Genomic DNA, 22543 nt, shown 5'->3' with positions numbered 1-22543 from the left:
TTTAAATGTGCTGCAGAACTAAATATGATTTAGTCCCTAATCAACACACCTGATTCAAGTCATCAGCTCGTTAGTAAAAGCTCCATGACTTGAAAGCCATTTTTGCACTAAGCGTTGTTCCATATAAAAGTGAGTAAATTATCCCCTTCATAAATGCCCTCTCTCCTCTTAATACCACCCATTTCTGACTAGCAATAGCAATTAGTAAATCATGACTCATGGATGAGTTTCAATAGGCTTATGTCCCACTCCAACTTCCTGTTTCAATAATAAAAATACACAAACAATGTTTGTAATATGACTTAGCTAAGACTGGTATGAAATTGGCCTGTGATGTTTCCCAGAAACTTTTCCCAGAATTTAATTGATCATATTCAGACTTTTCACAAGGAACCAGACAACATTTGTCTACTACATACATTTCATTTTTCTACCACTGCCACTAATGGGAAATCCAACTTTTTAAAATAATGTCTAGCAAGCTGCTATTTATTTATGCAAGAGCTAAAAGCAATGGTGCAGAGACCACTTTAATGGTTGTTACACAACCATTTGCATTGATATTTATTGGTCATCCTTTTAAACAAAGCAACAGATATATATATAAGGCACATTTTTTGGCAAAATACACTGGCTGGATGAACAAATGCTTAAGCTCTGAAAGCTATAATTTTAGGGGAAAACACAAATAAACAGTGGTAAACTTTAAAAAGCTTTGACCTATGGCGCCAGTTTGGTTTAGGACAAAACTCATAGTCACAGTACAAAACACTTTGTGTCTCTTCCTAGTAAAAAGAGATTACACCACTGGCAGAACACAACATCATCAAAATTCACCATATATAATATATTTATAAATATGCAATAATAGAGAAATAGATTCATACTAATGCCTGTTTGGTCCAAAGAACAGTAGTCAGCTAAAGTACAGTGTTAATCCAAATACATACTGAGAAAAAGACACACAACCCCAAGATCTTCTACTGTCTCACCAAGAGACCCCTGAGCAATGTCGTTACTGTTTGGCACTTTTTTTTCTCTCTTACCATAACAAGAAATATTTTAAAAAAACAAAAGAAACATTTAAGCTAAAATTATGATGGCATTGGCAAGCTAACAGCGCCATGACATTAAAAAGCTTGGTTTAAACATTTGTAAGTTTGATAACACTGCAATTTCAGTAATAAGCCTTTAACAAATATTAGATCATGCTTAACAGATCAGTACTTTATGTACATTCAAATATGAATGCATATGAAAATATATAAAATAAAATTTAATTTCTATTTCAATGTACATTCATCTGATCTGTTATATTGTAATTGTAATATTATATAAATTTTTTGTTATTAATGAACTATATTCTATCCTATATTCTGTATATCATAAACTCTTGATTTATCTATATTTGCAGGTTTTAAGAGGTACCTGCCGAAAGGCAAATATTTTGCAATGGTAGATGTCTTTAAGTGAAACTCAACAGTAAACCTGAACTGAAACTTCAAAGTATCAATAACATTGTCATCAGTGCAGCCCAGTGTAATAAGGGTACAATAAGGATGTGAACTAAATTAGTGAGATGGCAAGTCTGCAGAATTTTAAGAAACATTAAAGCTGTGCTATTAATAAAAAGCAGCAAGCACATTGCACAAAATAAATCAATAACATTACAAATGACACAAGAGCACCCTGAATCAAAGCTCAACACCACAAACTAAAGCAGCTGAACAGCAGGTGGACTTGAGTCATTGAAAATTCCAGTTTAGATGGATCTAAAATGGCAGCTAAACAAGGCCTCACATATGTACATATCAATTTTAAGAACAGTAGTTTAACCACCCCAGGCAGATGTATTATGTCCCAGAGATGAGAGAGGGAAAGAAAAATATTGTGCAGTTCTTTGTTTGGGCAAAGAATTCAGGGAAACAATGCAAAGAGCCCAAAGGTTCATTTCGACAGCTTACTAATGACACGAATGAGAGCTGCATTTTCATCCTTCAGTCTCTGGTTATCAGCACGCAAATCCACAAGCACCTAGAGGGGGAGGGGTGACAGAGAGTGAGATGAGAAGGCCCATATGGAAGCCTGTATATGCATGGAACTTTGCAGAAAGCTCTGCAGATATAGCATGACCATCATTTCACAAGTTCTACAGAGCTCCCACCTTTTGTATGTTTGTTTATTAAGTTGTGTTTAGCTGTCAAAAGAGTGTAGTAATCTCAAAGCTCTTTTTAAAAAAAAATTACCATGTTTAAATCTATTACACATATTTCCCATGAAAAATCCTAACAACATATGTAAAAACAGTCAGCAGATTTTGCATAATTAGGAGATTCCTGATGAATTTTAAAGCTCAAGTTCTTACTTTGAGTTCATCTTCTAACTCAGATGCTCTCCGCTGAAGAACTTTCTTTTCCTGTGTGGAGAGAAGATAAAAATAATAAAAAACACTTTACAATAAGGTTCATTTCGTTAACATTTGCGCATTAGGTGAACTAACAATGAATAATACTTTTACAGAATTTATTAATCTAGGTTAATGATAATTACAACATGTACTAACATTTTAACATTTCAAGCCATATAAATTACATTAATGTATTTAAAAATACATTTAATTAATAGACGTAAAGTAAAAAATGAGTTTAAATTTTTTTTGATCATTGTTTGTTCATGACACCAGTGCATTAACTAATGTTATCTAATGGTATGAAATTGTGCACTTCTAAAAAATAAATTGAGAAAACTTCAAATCTGTGTTCAGATTCCAAAGGTTTTGTAAACTGGAAAATACGTAATTGTTTTTATTTTATTTTTTTACAGTGTGAGAACTTACAAATCTCTCCAGCTCCAGTAGGGCTGGTCTGTCTGATCCATTCTCTTGATTCTGATTACATGCAAACAAACAGAACAGACAAAAGAATTATCTCTCACTTTAGTGGTTCAACATATCCTTTCCCCTTCCTTCAGTCTCAGGACAAGAAAAAACACCTCTCACCTGTTTGAGTTTCTCCAGCTGAACTTTACTTTCATTTAGCTGCAGTTGAGTTTCCTGCAGTTTCTCTTTTAGATCTCCATTCTCTTGCAACACCTGCAGATACAACTGAGATAACACACAAGAGTGTAAACCAGCTCTTATATTACTCATCGGTCTCTTGATGATTGTTGCGTAAAAAAAATCATTACCTTTCTAAAATAATGAGAAGAGTGTCTGGAATCATCTAACAGAGGATCCCTACAAAAACAAACAACACTGTTAAAAATATCATTGCAAAAGCCTCAACATTACTCTCTCAATGTGAGCTTATAAGCAGCTTATTTAAAACTGTGCACTAATTAATCTGCCAATTCCGACAGGCAAACCCCAAAGCCACACCTTAGTCACAAGCAGAACAAAAAACACAAAACGCAACCCAAACCACTCAAACAAAGCTATACACCAGGAGATGTAGACAACCTTAAAAAAACAAACCTTGTGCTCTTGTCTTTTTCAGCATTTTCATTTTCATCCATTTCATCCATCTGAACAAAAGTAAAATGCCAATACAAGTCAGTCATTTTACATTTTTTACAAGTAAGGAATTTCTTTGCCACTAGTGACACCAAACACAAGTAGGGGTGTAAAAATGTTCTCACTGTACAAAGCAATCGGCCTAGCAACTAGAATACTATATAAATTCTGAAATCCTCTATGGTCATTTTCAATACAATCAATAACAAAGATGCAAAATGGCACCACTTGCATTTGTATGAAACAAGAGAGAGTGAGTTTGCAATGTTATGCAAAATACACTAAAGTAGCACCCAGTTGTTCCTTCTGATATACCAGTTTTGGGACGACCGCATCATTATAGTGTTGAGGTCTTTACCAGGGTTGGAAATTAACTTTTTTTGTCCAATATTTGCCCATTGATTTACAGAAGCCTTTTTTTTGTTGTTACTTTTTAAGGGCAATTTCTTTAATTACCTTGTTAAATTTATCAGTGTTGTCTTTTATGTCAAATATTAAAATTTAAAATTCAGAATTCTATACTGTTACCAATAAAATTTTATCAACATCATCTTCAAACTGCAAAGGTGGAACAGAAACTGCATTTATGTGTATTTACACAGACTCAAAGCTGGCATTCATGTACTGTATTTATACAACAATTGCATAAATGTAAATAGCCTAGATAAAGTACGGTACTAATTATTGTTGATTATGAATGTTGTTCAATAAAACGTTTAAAAATTCTAATATCCGTTTATGAATTGGTTTAACTCTGGTGTTTTTAGAGGTGACTAATCTAAAGGCCTCTGATTGACCATTGCATTCATAAGCTCAAAAAAAAAAACTAGTGTGATTGTTTGTAATGTGCAACGCTGCAAAAAAATGGGTAAAAAGAAATCCGATGCAACATGAGCAGATCTAAATGTAGTGCGCAATCAATACTTTTAATTAATTTTCACATTTCACTTTAAGTGTGACAGCTGTACTAGGTTTAGTTTAATTGTGCAGGGGCATCTTTGTTTATTTTGGTTGAAGTCCCCATTCATTTCCAAATTCTGGTCTCTGTTCATATCATAGACCCTTAGTTATGTACTGTTTGTGTTTGCATATAACGGTTGGTTATCCAGCTAAAATCACTATCATAAAAAACATTATCATTTAACTTTTCATTCATACACTTAAAAAGAAACCGGGAATCACTTTAGCCACTATTTTAAAACAAGTCAAAAAGGAAACAACCACAAACTCCTCCTGTTCTATAACAAGGCACAGATACACATTTCCAAAATCTATTATTCTTTTTTTGTAATATTCTGGTGAGAAGCTGCAAAAAAAGCATACTTTTTTTTAAGTACATTTAAACAAAAAATGCACTGGGAGTGAAAATACAGAATGAGAAATTAGTTTTTATGAATGTTTGAAGCTCACCTCTTCAGCCAGCTGAACGATACCAGTAGAGCGTCTCTCTTTCCTCCCTTTCCTGCGATCTCTCACTCCTAGTCTTGTCTCTGCCTCTCCAGATTCCTTCACTGGCTCTATGTCTATTGCAGAGAGAAAACTCTCAATATCCATACAGAAGTCATACTGAATCGAAAAGATCAAAGAGTCATTACTCTTAACTGAAAGAGCAAATCCAGGTGCTTCACACACACTTGATAAGACTCACCTCTCTCAGCTGGTGTTACTGTGATGTTGGGGCTCACAGGCTGAACACTGAGGTTCTGAGGTTCATTGATTTTAACAATACTCCGTTCTGCTTCCTTAAGATCTGTCAGTGTTACTCCCTGGAAAAATAAATAATAATAATGAAAAAAAAACAAAAAAACATTTTGAACAGTGTGCCCAATATGAGTGATTAGGGGTGTGAACACACACCTGTGTTGATCGACGTGACTGCCGCATGAGACGCGAGCGAGCTTTCCTCTGAAACTCTGATTCCTCGTCTCTCACTGGAGCCTGAAACCTGAAAAACAATTGAATCATTATTCATGAACAGAGCTTAAATCCTTAAAAATATTTATTTATTTACATACTACTTTTACATACTGCTTAATAACTTTAGCAAAATGTGATAGTATGTACCAATATAAGTGAAATTTAGTGATTCTCAATACCAACTTTGATACAAAAGATTAAAAAAAGCTACTAAACACTTATTTTAACCATCTAACTGCTGTAGAGATACATTTATAAAAAATATCTCTGCTTAAGAGAAAAAATTATCAATTTTGATTTTAATTATAAAAGTTCTATTTACAACAAATAAAGTATAATAAACTAAATAAAGAACTAAATATAGCTTCAAATCAAACAAGTAAATAGTAATAAAGAAGAGTAACAAGCATCATAACATTACAAGCAACAAACAAAATGTGCTTTTAGTATTTAGCAGTAGAGGGCTTTTTCAAGTTACTGAAGTTTACATTGGCATATTCATTTTTATTTTAATACTGACTTGGTAGTAGCGGTACTTTTTGACATCACTAACACTGCCTAATCTTGAAGAATTTGCACTCCAAATATTACCTAATGTGGTAACCCTTTGCAACAAGGTTCTATTGTTAACATTAGTTAACATGAATTAAAAATGAAAACTACTTTTAAAGCATTAACATAACATAACACAACATAACATAAAGGGCCCTATTATAAACATGGCACAATGCGGCGCCAGGCGCGACGCAAGTGTTTTTTGCTAGTTTCAGCCCGATGCAGTTATTTTCACATCCTGCGTCACGTTGTTTAAATAGCAAATTCATTTACGCCCATTTGTGCGGCCATGGCGGTGCAGGTCTGAAAACGCGGTGTGTTCAGGCGCATTGTTGGAGCGTTGCTATTTTGCGGCAACTGAAATAGACTGTGCCATTGACCAACAAAAACCAGGTCTATAGTCAATGGCGCAGTATTTTTTTTAGAGTGTGTTAGTAAAATGCGCCTATAGGCGGGTGCTCAACACACGCACACTCTGCTTATTACACACACTAGGACGCGCAGCAGCACACAAACATGTCAGATATTAAAAATAAAAGGATTACAATGTAAAAGATTAATATTGTGTACATAAAGATATGGTGGAATCTGGCTTGTCCCGTAGATGCTCTGCTTGCACACTTTAACCTCGCGCATGAGCAGATCCGTTTCCTCTCTGGAGAAGCGTTCAGTCTTTCCGCTTGCAAATTCCGCCATGTAAATAGCGAATCCGCCGTGGCGCGAGCGCAACTGGCTTTTGAAGGGAATGGGAGATGAGACTCTGATTGGTTTATTGCACGTTACGCCCAAAACACACCCATTACTCATTAAGAGAAAAGGGACAACCCTTTAGACCATTTTCTCGTTGTTAAACTAGCAAAAGTGGATTCGGACACTTGCGGTGTGCGCTTTAGACCATGTGTTAAAATAGGACCCAAAAGCATGGAAATAAAATGGAGTGTTCTTGTAAAGCATTAATTTCTTTAGATCAAGCGATCTTACTTCCTTCCGTCACCAGAGGCGTTAGTGGGGCTCTCAGCGGGTGACTCTCGCCTCTGAGGGGTGGGCTGCACAACTGCTGTGCGACTTGCTCTGTCCTGATCATTCACCTTGACTTCTTTATCCTCACTGGTCTGAAAAACACAAACATACAGTGATTAACCACAAGCACCAGCAGAGACATTCGACAGAAGAGTGTGTGTCTTACCCCTGAAGAAGGAACAATGCTTTCTGGAGACGATACTGTTGAACTTTCTGGAACAGAAAACAAAACAAACATCAAACATGTAAATATGATAATGCTGCTGTATACGTTTGAGAGAGAGAGAGAGAGAGAGAACCTGGGCTGTTTTCTCTCTCATCGTTGAGACCCAGGCCACCTGAGACCCCTCGTTCTTTAGACTGGTCCTGTACACACATTTTGTCCCTGCTGCTCATCCGGCACACAGAGCTTCTGAGAGAGAGAGAGACATGAGTGAAGATGCCCGTGACAGACAAAGACTAAAAGACAAATCATCTTTCTCACCTGCGTTTCTTGTTTGCAGTGTTGGCATTTGAGATCTGTGAATTCTGTTGCTCAATAAGTGCCTGTTCAGTCCTCCACTAAAATAAACAGACACAAAAATGTATATAATCATCACACTTCATTAATATTGGATCTAAATAGACCAGATTTAATTCATTTTCTGATTAAACATCATAGTAATGAGTGACATATTTCACTAGGGTTGAGTCTACACCAAAATTTTGACTTAGGTACAAAAATAAAACGGCCACACTTGACAAAATATATCTTTATATACTTTATTTATATATACACAAAATTTGTATTTCTTTATTTTTACTGGGTTTCCATGTGTATATGTGTTAAAGACCTTAAAAGTCTTTAATTAGCCTCGTATTATGAACTTAAGGAAACATGGACAGATAATTCAAAATGCTTTTCTGTCTTTCTGGGATATATAAAAATGATATTTGGTCTATTTTGCTTGCCTACTTTATTAGCAAATAATGTGAAAAGGTGAATCATGGGGGATAAATGAACAACTATGTGAACACAGCCTGGGAGAGCAATGTGAGTGATGATTGACAGAAATGTAAGAGATTCCAAGTGTCGTCCATTAGAATAATTCTGTGGATATTATACAGTTGAATTGCAAGACTGCAAGTGTCTGTTCTCTTTCATATTGCCAAAGCAAAGAAAAAGAAAGTAGAGCACAAAAAACTCACGTTAGAAGTTGTGTTATTGATGTCACAAACATCAGTTATTGAGTCTATCAGCAAATAATAGTACAAGTATATGTACTTTTTATTTGCTCTGGAAATATGAAAGAGAACAGACACTTGCAGTCTAGCAATCTGTTCAACTGTATAATATCCACAGAGTTATTCTAGGAGGAATAATTGACAACCTTTACCAATAGACCGGATTCAGCACGCAGGCCACCAGTTGAAAAGGCATGCTATATTACATGCAACATGCTGTGAATTTCTTCCTTTTGTGTCTAAAATGACTGATTGATTTAGATAAAGTTGTGTGTCTGTGTGTGTTCTCACATTAGCCTGTCTTTGAGACAGCTCTTCTAGTAAAGACACAACGCTCTCGTCCGCCACATCAAATGGAGTCTGACCCTTAAAAAAAAAAAACTTTCAGTTATTATCATTTCCCAAACATGCATGCACACCCACACACATTATGAAACAGAATTATGGCTAACTGCAGTGCTGCTGCAGAACTGTGGTGCATTTTGACACAACAGTAGCTCCACACTTCCTCTTCCTTTAAGAGAGAATGAGCCCTCTGCACTTATTTTTTTGCTATTGCTATTCTATTGCTTTTACTTTCCCATTTAGAACTATGGTACATTTCTGTATTTTTATGATTACAGTATATTGGCTGTTGTTAACATTTCTTGATGTGAACTGAGTATAAAACATACAAATAGTAATAGATAAAATAAGATAGAATTGTCCTGAAATATAAATGTGGCACAATGGTGGATTTGACTTTGTACCAGGTGTATACCTGTCTCAAGAAGACAGCTTTGTTTCTCATAGACAGTTATAATCAAATGGAATTTTCCTCAATCAGTGCACTCAATCCCTCTATCACTCACCCCATTGCTAATGGCCTCCATGTCACACAGCTGCTCAGCAAGCAGACGACAGGCCTCACTTTGACCCCAGTGAGCCGCAGCATGGAGAGGAGTCCAGCCATCATAGTCTTTAGTACTCACATCCAGACCACACTGACACAACAATCTGAGAGAGAGAGAGAGAGAGAGAGAATGAAAAAAGGTATTTGAAGTTAACTTTGTGTTCAATGTAATGTAGACACAAGAGTTCCAAAACCTAGTGAGAATTTTAAAGGCAGCATTTTAAAGGTTTGTTGTTGTTTTTTTTTAACACATATGCACATAGCTAAAAAGAATATCACACAATGAATATTAAGGGAAAAGTGGTTCGTTTTTCAGTTATGTTGGTCCATTTCATTCTTCCATGTTAATAACCAAAGCAATGTCACAGAATGTGACGTATCAGTGTTTAAATTGTGTCTAAATTGTGATTAATTTAGCTATAACTAATGTTTTAGGACATTTCTATTTTACTTTTCCTAAAATTACATTATGAAGAAAATAATATTAGTAAGTAAAATTATTAATCCCAAAAATGCCCCCTAAAAAAGGTACCTTACCCCCCTTAAAAATACCACAAAAAAAAGGTACCTTTGGTAATCACATTTATGGTAAATAAATATTATTAGTGCAGCAAACTGAACTGTTTTGAATCCAAAATAAATGTGATTTGTGCAGAACCACAATGTTTGAGGAGTGGTGAGGAAATCAGTCCAAAATTCTATGCAAATGACCACTGAAGACTTTCGGCGTTTAAGGACATATTTATGATTAATCCACATAATTGCCAGTGTTATATGAAAATGCCTTTTTTTTCTCTCAGCTGATTGCATGCTTACAGCAGTGCAAGCACAAGCATTTGCACTCTAACACCTACAACATGTGACCACAAATGGCAACAGATAACAGCCTCTAATTTACAAAACACGCTTCCAAGGCCACTTCAGAACAGTACAGTGTTTTGTTCTCAGCCATTCTTGGGTGCTTTCAGCTATATATTTTGGGTCACTATCCTGTTGGAGGACCAAATGAGACAGATTTCTGATGCTTGGCAGTACATTGGGGTCGATTTTGCTGTGCCCAGGGAGATGTCTACAGTCCCATGGACCTTAAACTTCTTAATTAATACTTGCAACTGTAGTGACGGGAACATCAAGCTGCTTGAAGATGGTCTTATAGCCTTCACCTTTAACATGCTTGCCTATGATTTTATTTTTGATCTCCTCAGACAACTTTCTCTTTTTGCTTTCTCTGGTGCATGTTCTGTATGGTGTACACAATTATACCAAACAGCAGGGTGACTACTTTTTCCATTATAAAAGGCTGAATGACTGCTTACAAGATTGAAGACATGTGTGATACTAATTAAGCAAATCAGTTTGTTTGAATCATCACTAAAATACAATTATTTGAAATGATTTTCTAGGGGTGCCAACAAGCCTGTCCAGGCCATTTTTTTAATACATCTCTGTAGAATGAATAATAATTGATATCCTTTCTTTCTTATCCTTTCTTTTTTCTGGAGGAATGAAGCATTTTTTTCAATGAGCTGTAAGGGTATGTCTGTATATTCAGGATTTCCAAGACCATGGTTTTGGAATTCTGGTTCATCAAAGAAAACAAACAGTTGCTGAGATGAGTATATTAAAATAAGTATATATTATTTTGTTTTAACATATTTGAATGCTTGTTTTGTCTTATTTTTAAATCCCTTAAAGTCATCTTGAGGCCCCTTGGATGTTTACTGAGGCCCTCTAGAGCAGTGGTTCTCAACTGGTTTGGCCATGGGACCCACATTTTCCCATGGTCACTAAGCCACGACCCACTGATCCTCATTTTTCTCTTTATTGAAGTGAAACCTTAAAAGTAGAGTACAAGGTCTGACAGGACAGGAAAATTTGTTTTTCTGACATGAGAGACTTTTTGTTTCGTAACAAGTTACGAAAATAACGTAAGAATAATGACACTGACACATACTGTAGCTTAACAACATCTCATCTGACAGAGATACTGAATCAGGACATGTTTTTCTCAGGAACTCTTTACTTAAACTCTGTCTGACAAAAGAGTCAACAGCTTTCATGCACATCTTTCAAAATAAAAGTCTTGCATTAGAAATAAACATTTAGAATTGAAAAAAATTTTTTGTTGATGTTTCTTTGACTGCACAGTCTGCAACCCACTCAAAACGGTCTTGTGACCCACCAGTTGAGAAACACTACTTTAGAGGGCCCCATCCCCTGGTTGAGAATCACTGGTTTAAATGATCACACTAAATGTAACTGGTGAAAGTTATTCCCTAGACTCTTCTGTCTCATGACTAATATCAACTCTTTAGGCTTTGTCTGCCCTCACATTGTAAAGTTAGAATGAAAGTGTAGGGCGGGACTTCATTTTGTCCATTGGGAATTGATTGAAATGTTGTGGTTTGCTATTGCTATGATCTCATGTGAGTGACAGGTTGTCCCACCCTCACGCCGAAAAAAAGGTCATCAGAGAAGAGAAGAGATGTCATTGCAAGAGGGAGGGGAAGTTATTTGTGTCATATGATGTGCACAGATGAACCACAGATATAATACATAGTGCACAGATACTGCAAAAATACTGCTATAATATAATATATAAATACTGCAATATTCCGTGAAAAATAGGAATTGCCATTTTTTTATTTTATGATGACATTAAAGTCTGGATGAACCATAAATTGAGACATTGCAACATTCCATGAAGCATTTTGATCTCAAGGTGACTTTAAAGTTCATCTCAATAGTGAATGTGTTTGAAGGTTTGCCTTCTCCTAATGCTTTCTCCTCCCCTCTTCCCATTCTCTGGGAATGACAATGACCAGTTATTCTTTTTCTCTTCAGTCACGTTTTAAAATAATATTATGCAGTGTACAAGAAGCTGATATGCCTTCTGCTCTAAACAGCTCCGAGGCACACTCCACTCCTTCTCCACTTTGCATAGAAACAGGAAATAAACAATGACTATTCTGTGAACAGAGAACCGCTCAATGGCGTGGTAGAATACCCTGCATGAGTATGGGGTGTTAAACTGGTCAAATAAGGGTGGATTGGTCCCTAGAGTTTGAGACATACCAAACACTACAAAATTCATTAATCACTGAGATACTAGTAGTCTATGGTAAAACTCTAAAAAAATGTTGCATTATACCACGTTACCATCATACGAGTTAAAAAAAAATTTTACAAGGATTTTTTTCCCACATTTACGTTTGGATTCATACTTACTTAATGGCCTCCAAATATCCTTTAGCTGCTGCAACATGTAAGGGAGTAGCACCAGTCCGGGGGTGGCAAATATTAGCAGGTAACCCGTCTGTGAGCCAATGGCGGGCATCATGCATGATCCACTCCTCTTCTGCCCGCTTAGCTGCTTCCACATCCATGCCTGATGAGAGATGGACTGATAATAAGTGTATCTCCTACACTTCTGCATAAAACAACAAAATATGCAAGGTTCTCTGAGGAGAAATATCTAATAAATTTGAGTCTGTTATTATTGTTATTATTATTAATTTTAATCTAACAAGCTGATGTTGGTTTGCAAAAACGAATTAAATGTAAATGTACTAATCTATACATTTCTAGAAACATAAACAATGTTTATAATTCTGGAAAAATTGTCAAGTTATTTGTCAATGAATACAGGGTAAACACAATGAACAAAATTATAAATGCAACACTTTTGTTTTTGCCCCCATTTTTCATGAGCTGAACTCAAAGATCTAATACTTTTTCTATGTACACAAAAGGTCTATTTCTCTCAAATATTGTTCACAAATCTGTCTAAGTCTGTGTTAGTGAGCACTTTTCCTTTGCCGAGATAATCCATTCACCTCACAGGTGTGGCGTATCAAGATGCTGATTAGACAGTATGATTATTGCACAGGTGTGCCTTAGGCTGGCCACAATAAAAGGCCACTCTAAAATGTGCAGTTTTACTCTATTGAGGGGGTTCGGGGGGGTCCGAAAACCAGTCAGTATCTGGAGTGACCACCATTTGCCTCACGCAGTGCAACACATCTCCTTCGCATAGAGTTGATCAGGTTGTTGATTGTGGCCTGTGGAATGTTGGTCCACTCCTCTTCAATGGCTGTGCGAAGTTGCTGGATATTGGCAGGACCTGGAACATGCTGTCGTATACGCCGATCCAGAGCATCCCAAACATGCTCAATGGGTGACATGTCCGATGAGTACGCTGGCCATGCAAGAACTGGGATGTTTTCAGCTTCCAGGAATTGTGTACAGATCCTTGCAACATGAGGCCATGCATTATCATGCTGTAACATGAGGTGATGGTCGTGGATGAATGGCACAACAATGGGCCTCAGGATCTCGTCACGGTATCTCTGTGCATTCAAAATGCCATTAATAAAATGCACCTGTGTTCGTTGTTCATAACATACATCTGCCCATACCATAACCCCACCGCCACCATGGGCCACTCGATCCACAACGTTGGCATCAGCAAACCGCTCACCCACATGACGCCATACACGCTGTCTGCCATCTGCCCTGTACAGTGAAAACCGGGATTCATCCGTGAAGAGAACACCTCTCCAAAGTGCCAGACGCCATCGAATGGGAGCATTTGCCCACTCAAGTCGGTTACTACGACGAACTGCAGTCAGGTCGAGACCCCGATGAGGATGACGAGCATGCAGATGAGCTTTCCTGAGACAGTCTCTGACAGTTTGTGCAGAAATTCTTTGGTTATGCAAACTGATTGTTGCAGCAGCTGTCCGGTTGGGTGGTCTCAGACGATCTTGGAGCTGAAGATGCTGGATGTGGAGGTCTTGGGCTGGTGTGGTTACACGTGATCTGCGGTTGTGAGGCCGGTTGGATGTACTGGCAAATTCTCTGAAACGCCTTTGGAGACGGCTTATGGTAGAGAAATGAACATTCAATTCACGGGCAACAGCTCTGGTGGACATTCCTGCAGTCAGCATGCCAACTGAACGCTCCTCAAAACTTGCGGCATCTGTGGCATTGTGCTGTGTGATAAAACTGCACATTTTAGAGTTGCCTTTTATTGTGGCCAGCCTAATGGCGCTTTTCCACTGCATGGTACGGTACGGCACGGTTCGTTACGGCACGCTTTGACGCTTTTCCACTGCATGGTATGGTACGGTACGGCTCACTTTGTGGCGCTTTTCCACTGCATGGTACGGTACGGTATGGTGCCGCTTGCTTCGGCTCACTTTAAATGGTACCACCTCTGTTGAGGTTCCAAGGGTACCGTACTGATACTAAAATGTGACGTGAAAACACTGCAGATCACTGATTGGTCAGACAGAATCGTCACTACCAGCGTCATTGTATTTGCGACACGAGACACCAAACCCGCTAGATTTAAATAGCCAGTAACAGCCACCGCTGTGGCACCTGTTTTTACACTACTTTCTTGACTTAAAAAAAAAAAAAAAAAAAGGCACAAAAAAATAAATGGCTGAATCGTGGTCAGTGAACAAAGTGCAGACGTTCCTCTCGTTGGTTGCCGCAACTATAACGATCAGTCTATAATCCCACCCACTTTGAAGCAGTATTAACTGCAGTTGAAAAGCAAACCGAGCTAAAGCGAACCGAGCCCTGCCGTGCCGAGCCGAGTCGTACCACGCAGTGGAAAAGCGAAGCGAGCCGAACCGTACCATGCAGTGGAAAAGCGCCATAAGGCACACCTGTTCAATAATCATGCCGTCTAATCAGCATCTTGATATGCCACACCTGTGAGGTGGATGGATTATCTCGGCAAAAGAGAAGTACTCACTAACACAGATTTAGACAGATTTGTGAACAATATTTGAGAGAAATAGGCCTTTTGTGTACATAGAAAAAGTCTTAGATCTTTGAGTTCAGCTCATGAAAAATGGGGGCAAAAACAAAAGTGTTGCGTTTATAATTTTGTTCAGTGTATATAAAAAGTTACATGATACATTGAGTAAAAATGCCTTTAAGTTATGTTTAATTTGTATGACTCGATCAAAAAGTAAAACTGATTTGAGTCTGCACACTAAAGTGATATTTAGTTTTCCCAAAAATGTTGATTCTGTCATCATTTACTTACCCTCATGTCATTCTAAATCTGTATGAATTTCTTTGTTCTGTGTAACTCAAAAGAAGACATTTTAAAATTGTTGATAATCACATGGTTTTGGTTACCACTGATTTTTTAATGTACAAAAATAGTAATTTCTCAAAATATATTTTGAGAAAATAAGAAAGTCATACAGTTTTGGAAGGACATGAGAGAGTTAATCAGACAAACAATTTGGGTAAACTATATCTTAATGTTATTGATCCAATAACATTCAGGGTTTTCTTCAGATTACTTTTTGACTCTGAGAGGTCAAAAGCTTGCAAGTTGTTGAATGTGTGCGGACATTTGTGTTTTTTTATTTATATTGTGTGCTTTGCACCTGTACTCCAACAAACTTGGATTGGGTGATTATTCTTAATAAAGGCTTTAACTTCTACAACCTATACACGAATCATGATGTGACATCTCAAATGTTGTGTTGTCTAACCATGTGTTGATGTGTGTTCCTGCAGCAGCGTCTCTGTGGCCTCATCCTCTGCAATGTCCAGTGGTACATCACCATCACAGTTCACTGAGCAGAGAGATGCACCCTGCTGGAGCAGAAATCTGAAACACCAATGTAATCTTACATTGTGAACTCTGGAATGAGCCTAAAAGTTTATAGCAGTCAATAAACTACAGTCAAGGACTACAGTCAAGTTGTACAATGTCTGAGTGACAGTACCAGTAAGCACAGTATTATATATACTAACGGGGTTCATAACATTCACAACAGTCCATTTACATTTTCCACTTAATTAGGTAGAAATATTTCAAAATTTAAACCCCCTAAATCACACAACTCTGTCCACAAATGCAAACACATTTAAAAACTGTCACAATGTAAGCAACTTATAATTTTTCTATTGGCAATTCAACTTTCAGTCTCAGTGCTACCTTTAAAATGTTTCTCATGAATAGTAGTATAATACAAAAAAGCAGCGCCAAGATTTAGTAAAAGCTATTACATTAAAACACGACAGCTGTTCACGATATCACTGCGCACAATAGAAGATTGTTATTTTCATTGTACAGCATTGTTTTGTAATGTAAGGTACAGTGGTTCTTAACCAGGGGGTTAGGGTGCACTACCAGGCCTCAGCAAACTTCCAAGGGGACCTCAAGATAACTTAAAATGTTTGTTTTTTAAACATTCTTTAAAAAAAATTTAAAAAGACAACTTGATTTTTTGTTGCTTTGAGTATTCCTACGGTCTTGGAAAACCTGGATATATGAGGAAGCCTCATATTAAAAGTGTGATTTCTAGACCTGGAAAAGTCATGTAAAATAATAAAATCTTAGAAACTGAGTTTATATATATATATATATATATATACTTATCCTTAATCTTTATCCATTAAATCACAAACAACTGGAAAAGGGGCCCTCGAAAATTTGTTGTGGACAATTCTCCAGGTTCTAAAAGTCAAAAAGTTCTAGAAGAATATCACTTAATGGAGTTGTTTAATAAAATAATGTTTTAATCAAAAGTTGTGTCTTTAAAGGTGGAATCAGTAGTTTTTGAAAAACACTTCTGAAAACTGTGTCGGACCGAGTACCAAAACACACTTGTTGTAACCAATCAGCAGTAAGGGGCTAACATTGTTTAGCTTTGTTTCACAGAACTAATATATGCTGGCCATTGCCTGAATATGCTTGTGTGTCATCTTTGCTTGTTTTTTCATTTGCGATCATATTGTCGTTCTCTTCAGCTATTCAGCTATAAAAAAGACACATTCATTTCCACACTATAGTCTTGAGCATCTAAACCTCCTCTACTGTCTGTTTCAGGCGTCGGCTTCCAAAGTGTGTCTGAAAAGTAAGATAATATACTCCTAATATATGTTTGTTTCCTTTGGTTCATCATTTAGTGATCGATATAACCCCCTAATCTTTTTATAGTTGTAAAATATTCGTTGTGCTCGTGCTATCAAGTTGTTCATGATAACTTTGTTTTTGGGATGGGTGTTGAGCGTCGTCTTCCACGTGACACGGAGCTGAACCATTGACGTGTTAAAACACACATTACTACCAAAACACATTCGACATGGATTACCATAGTAACACATTGCTTTCACTTATTGATGACATCATACCCTCGGCCGGCAGTGGCAGGTACAGCAGATTCCGCCATAGTCGTTGCCTGGGTTGCGGTCGCGTATGCAAGTGTGGGGTGGAGCTATCAAATTAGGAGCAAGATACCTTTTGGGGTAGCAGAGGCGTGTTTGTTTTGGTGATTTCAAATATCAACATTGGCCAAAAGCGTATTTAAAAAACTACTGATGTCACCTTTAATATAGGACAGGTAAAAAATGTACATTAACTGGTTTAAACCATGAAAAATTATTAAAGGAACAGATTAATATGAAAATGTACTCACCCTCAAGCCATCCAAGGTGTATATGACTTCAGTATCACAATCAGAGTTATATTAAATACTATTCTGGCTGTTGTAATGGCATTGAATAGAGGCAGAGTTTTTGAAGCCTCAAAAAGTGCATCTATCCATCATAAAGGCAATCCATACAACTCCGTATGTGCTTTTATAAGAGAGTTGAGTTCGGACCCGAAGTTGAGCCAGTGATTATGGTTTATAAAGTTTTAAATATAGATATTTTACTTACAAAAATACTAATTATTTCATATAACTCAGATTGTGTTTGACTGAAAGAAGCCGCAAAACCCACATTTAGGACAACCATTGCAGTCTCTGTCTGGCTACCTGGTTGATTCTGCCAGTAACGTGTATATCTCAGATATTAAGCCATGCAGGTATAAGGGAATGTGCAATTGGCTCATTAAATCATATTGAGTGGAGCGATCCTCACATAAAAATCATAGATACACTTTTTAATTATAAAAAATATACATTGTTTTGTATTTACCATGAACATTTTAAAATTAAAAAGCTCTGAAGTGAAAAAAAAGAAAAACAAAAAGAATTATAATGGGTTTATGTAAAATAATTATGTATTTGTATGTATAATGTTGATACTGGCCTTGAAAGTACTTGGTAAAAAGATGCTATTTATACAAATATTATTTATACTAACTTATGCTGATTCTTTATTTATTAGGGGATTGAATGTCATTTTTTTATGACTACATATTTTAATATAATATGGTGCATTTAATCATGATACATCACAGAATACTGTGCAATAGTTAAACATTAAATTAACTAATTCATAGTCATAGTAATAATGGTTTCATAAGAGTAATAAGGGCCTTGAGGCTGTGCTAGTTTCTATATTAATATATTAATCTCATAACATATTTCAATCACACTCAACATCTCAAAGCAATCTCAAAGCTAGCTAATCGGTAAACATAATAGAACACCTTAAGACAGACTCAATCTAAACACATTTTCATTAAATTCTGTCATAACATACTCTGTTATCTCCAGGTTTCCACAGGATGCAGCCACATGAAGAGGAGTCCAACCCTCACTGTCCACCTGGTTAACTTTGGCACCCTGAGACAGAAGAAATTCCACCATCTCTATACTGCCATCGATACAGGCCTGGGAAAGAACACCATGTACAATCCATCAGATTTTTACAGAAATGCACCAACATTAAAGTCAGCATGAAACAGATGATGCAAAAGACTGAATGAATACAAATAGGGAGTTCTTCCCTTTTTTGAAGTATATCTGACTGAAACAGCTTCTCGAACAAGAAAAATGTACTTGATTCTGTCCATCGGGAATTGATTGGATCGTTGTGGTTTGCTATTACTGTGATCTCATGTGAGTGACAGGTTGTCAGGCCCACAGGCCGGTAAACACGTCAACGTAGAAGAGATGTTGTTGCAAGAGGGAGGGGAAGTTATTTTGATTAAAGATAATGAGGGCACATTCATATAAACAAATGATGTGCATGGATAAATCATTTATAATAAATACTGCACAATTCCGTAGAAAAATAGGATTGGTCAATTTGATTCCATGGTAACTTTATAAAACTATAATGTTTTATAAATATATAAAACATTATAGTTTACTTTAATACTATAATGTTTTAGGTATATGTTTCGACCGATAACCAATATATATATATATTATTTATTTTAAATTTTTTTTATAAATGTATGGATAACATTTTATAAATGGTTGAACATATAACATATAACTATTTTACCTTTGCATCAAATTACAAGAAACTGGTTAACGCTGCAGTGAGGGTGTTTCTATTACAGTGGCTGTGGGAGTGATGGGAAAATTGACATCTTTCTCTCATCTGACTGCCATTATCAATTTCTGTCATTAATTACTCACCCTCATGTCGTTCCAAACCCGTAAGACTTTCGTTCATCTTCAGAACACAAATGAAGATCTTTTTAATGAAATCTGAGAGCTTTCTGTCCCTCTATAGACAGCTACGCAAATTACACTTTTGACGCTTCAAAAAGTTCATAAAGACATTGTAAAACTAATCCATATTAATTGAGAGGTTTAGTCCAAAAGGTTTAGTTTTCTGAAGAGACATCGCTTATGATAAACAGATTGATTTTAGACTTTTACGGTATTCACATATAAACATTCATCAACTCACACATCAGTTGTGGTAAACAGAGGCTCAAGCATGTTCGCCTTGACTTGCGAGAACCAACGAGGTTCATTCTCGTGCACGTTTGAGCTTCCACATGAAACAATGAGGTTCATTCTCGTGTTACGCGGCACGTTTGAGCTTCCACATGAAACAATGAGGTTCATTCTCGTATGTCACGCAGCACGTTTGAGCTTCCTCAAGAACCAATTAGATTCATTCTCTCGGTTACGCAGCACGTTTGAGCTTCCACAAGAACCAATGAGGTTCATTCTCATGTGTTACGCAGAGCGTCTGAGCTTCCTCAGGAACCATTCTTGTGCATTAAGCAGGTTCGGTTGAGCTTCTGTTTAAATGTTTTCTGATCAATGTTTATATGTGAATAAAAGCCTAAATTAAATCTGCTTATCATATAAAGCGATCAAGTCTCTTCTGATAATTTGGACCACTCAATTCATATGGATTAGTTTTACGATCTCTTTTTGAAGCGTCAAAGTGGTAGTTGAGTAACTGTCTATGGAAGGACAGGAAGCTGTCTGTTTTCATTCAAAATATCTTCATTTGTGTTCCGAAGATGAACGAAAGTCTTACGGGTTTGGAAGGGTGAGTAGCCTAGTTAATAACAGTATTTTCATTTTTAAGTGAAGTATTCCTCTGAAATGCAGTAAAATTCTGACCTGGTGTAAAGCTGTTATTCCATCTGCATTGGCACAGTTGACCACATCGTCATCTCCATTCTTTACTCGTACTTCTCTCAGCATCTCGGCTGCCTCCTCTGTGTCACCGCTAGCACACACTGCTAGGAACTCTGCAGTCTTCTCAAACCTTACCCGCAACCTGAGAAAGGGAGAGACAGGCTATCTGGAGTGGTATTGACATTATTGTGACAACTCAAAAACTATACAGTATTACATTATTACACTGTTACTAGACTTGACAAATATGATGTAATTTTGGGTTCTACACTGAGGTTCTACAACTGCCACCTTTAGCTTCAGCAACCATCAGGTCTAGGAACAATATTTTCAAATTGTGCTGGTTCTTTGATACTGTACATTAAGAATGGAGAACCAGGAAACACATTCTACCAGGATAGTAATCCAATGCATGGCAGATGGTCCTTGACACCCAAAATAGCAAATTAAATCGGGAGATCTTCATTAAAGAGTTAAGCTGAGAAACACAGAAACAGATTTATTCGGAGATGCTTGTTTACATCAAGGAACTATATCACTCATTAACAATAAAATGTTCCCTTTGTTCTGTTTTTGCCATTATTGTGGTGGTGAATCTCTAAACCTGTTTTTTTTCTGCTGCTCATTGGTGTCTGTTCTGCCTCCATCAGGAGCTCCGGTGCTCGTATCTCCTCTCCAGCGACTCCGCGGCACCGCCGGCTCTCTGTCTGTACTGGAGCCCGACCAACGCGTCAGCTGCTCCCGACGCTTCGCTACCGCCGCGTCCCCCATAATCCAGCACTAAAGACACATTTTAAAGAGAAATCCCCATGATCACAGCTACAGGAACATATATGACACAGACACGCCCTCCATGCGCGCTGTTTACACTTCCTCATCACATTCACAGGAAGTTACTAAAAACATCTAACGTTAACCAGTCATTAACGCTCACTTCTGTCCCACTAAAAAATACCTGCCGATCGGAGATTTCGACGACCGGTAATAAAGTTCAAGAACCTGAAAAAGATTTTATGTAATTGCCATGACGTTTAAGGCTTTAGGTCAGAGATCAAAACTACAGTTCCACCTCCAGGCTGCAGAGGGCATAGCAGAGATCCTTTCCAGCTTCCGGGATGATGCATTAGCTATCATTTTTATAATACCTCCAAAATGTCATGTTTTAGCATTTCCCTTTTCAAACTATTTTTACATTTATGAATACGCTGCAGTTCAATCATTGTGATGCACAAGGCTGTAAGTGGAGGTTCTGATGCTTTTCTTTTTTACTTTTCTATTTCAACATATTCACAAACTTGTAAAAGTATATCATGAGCTATCTGATATATTCCAATTGTCAAATATGTGTGAGTGAATGTTTTTTTTTAAAACACCTTTATTATGTAAGGATGGAGAAATGAAGCCTCGTGAAGGAAAAGATTCGAAGTCCCAGAGTATCGATTACAGTGCCATCTAGTGGTTAATAAAATGTATACACTCTTTATTGATAGAATTTTATTCTGTGCACAAATAAAAGTAAAACAAGCTTTTTCCCTCTGATAATATATTTTATGTACCATAATGTTGCAATTCGTGCCAATAAAAGTCTATATTAATCAGTGCAATACAATAACACAATGCTTAACTGTGTTGTGGGTGCCCAGTAAGCAGGCAATTGATAGCTTTTTATAACTAAAGAGTTGAATATGGCATGCATTTGACATACTTATTTGTGTAGTAATAACATCATCTGTATTATTTATTCAACTTGTATAGCAGTATATATCATAATATAGCTTTGAAAGTTTGAAAATGAAAAGAAAAAACATCCACTTGGTGGGAAAATAAAATAAGAACAACGTGTGGGGAGATCAGGAATCAAGTGGTTATTAAATGTACATGTGTATTTGTGGGTGAAGAAGAATATAGGCACATTAAAAATGATTTTTTTAATTATTTGTAATGAGATATAAGTTGTTTGACTCTTTGGGCTGAGTCTATTTCAAGGCTCATTAAGAATAAGAATATAGTGGCTATATTAAGAATATAGGCTCATTAAAAATTATTTTAAAATTATTTGTAATGAGATATAAGTTGTTTGACTCTTTGGGCTGAGTCTAT

General features: G+C 36.8%; 1 protein-coding gene across 3 annotated transcripts; it reads right to left on the bottom strand.

Annotated features, from left to right (window-relative positions):
- Window positions 1-529: 529 nt before the first annotated feature.
- On the bottom strand, window positions 530-21548 carry ppp1r12c (protein phosphatase 1, regulatory subunit 12C). Of its 3 annotated transcripts, XM_082136833.1 has the most exons (21): window positions 21399-21548; window positions 21048-21223; window positions 20426-20585; window positions 18591-18721; window positions 15644-15762; window positions 12348-12507; window positions 9079-9223; window positions 8519-8593; window positions 7488-7564; window positions 7303-7415; window positions 7170-7216; window positions 6965-7095; window positions 5369-5456; window positions 5160-5277; window positions 4922-5034; window positions 3473-3522; window positions 3187-3235; window positions 2999-3103; window positions 2837-2887; window positions 2366-2416; window positions 530-2034 (listed from the first exon to the last, which is right to left on the bottom strand). In XM_082136833.1, the coding sequence occupies exons 2-21, from the start codon at window positions 21212-21214 to the stop codon at window positions 1948-1950; spliced, it is 2037 nt and encodes a 678-aa protein (XP_081992959.1). In that variant the 5' UTR covers window positions 21215-21223; window positions 21399-21548; the 3' UTR covers window positions 530-1947. The 3 variants fall into 3 exon arrangements, with proteins under 3 accessions (XP_081992959.1, XP_081992960.1, XP_081992958.1); XM_082136834.1 differs by lacking the exon at window positions 21399-21548 and having other exon boundaries at window positions 7303-7412; window positions 21048-21380; XM_082136832.1 differs by lacking the exon at window positions 21399-21548 and having other exon boundaries at window positions 21048-21379.
- Between the last annotated feature and the right edge of the window lie 995 nt (window positions 21549-22543).

The sequence above is a fragment of the Leuciscus leuciscus genome (genome assembly GCF_965113295.1).
Source record: "Leuciscus leuciscus genome assembly, chromosome: 14".
Taxonomy (NCBI): Eukaryota; Metazoa; Chordata; class Actinopteri; order Cypriniformes; family Leuciscidae; genus Leuciscus; species Leuciscus leuciscus.
This window is presented reverse-complemented; position numbering and strand designations above follow the sequence as displayed.

Excerpts from the sequence above, each read along its gene's own strand:
- ppp1r12c (XM_082136833.1), bottom strand. The coding sequence starts at position 21,214 with ATGGGGGACGCGGCGGTAGCGAAGCGTCGGGAGCAGCTGACGCGTTGG. Across the intron at positions 20,586-21,047 it reads GAGCAGCAGAAAAAAAACAG|GTTGCGGGTAAGGTTTGAGA; the intron begins GTTTAGAGATTC and ends TCCCTTTCTCAG. Across the intron at positions 7,565-8,518 it reads TGTCTCAAAGACAGGCTAAT|TGGAGGACTGAACAGGCACT; the intron begins GTGAGAACACAC and ends TGTTTATTTTAG.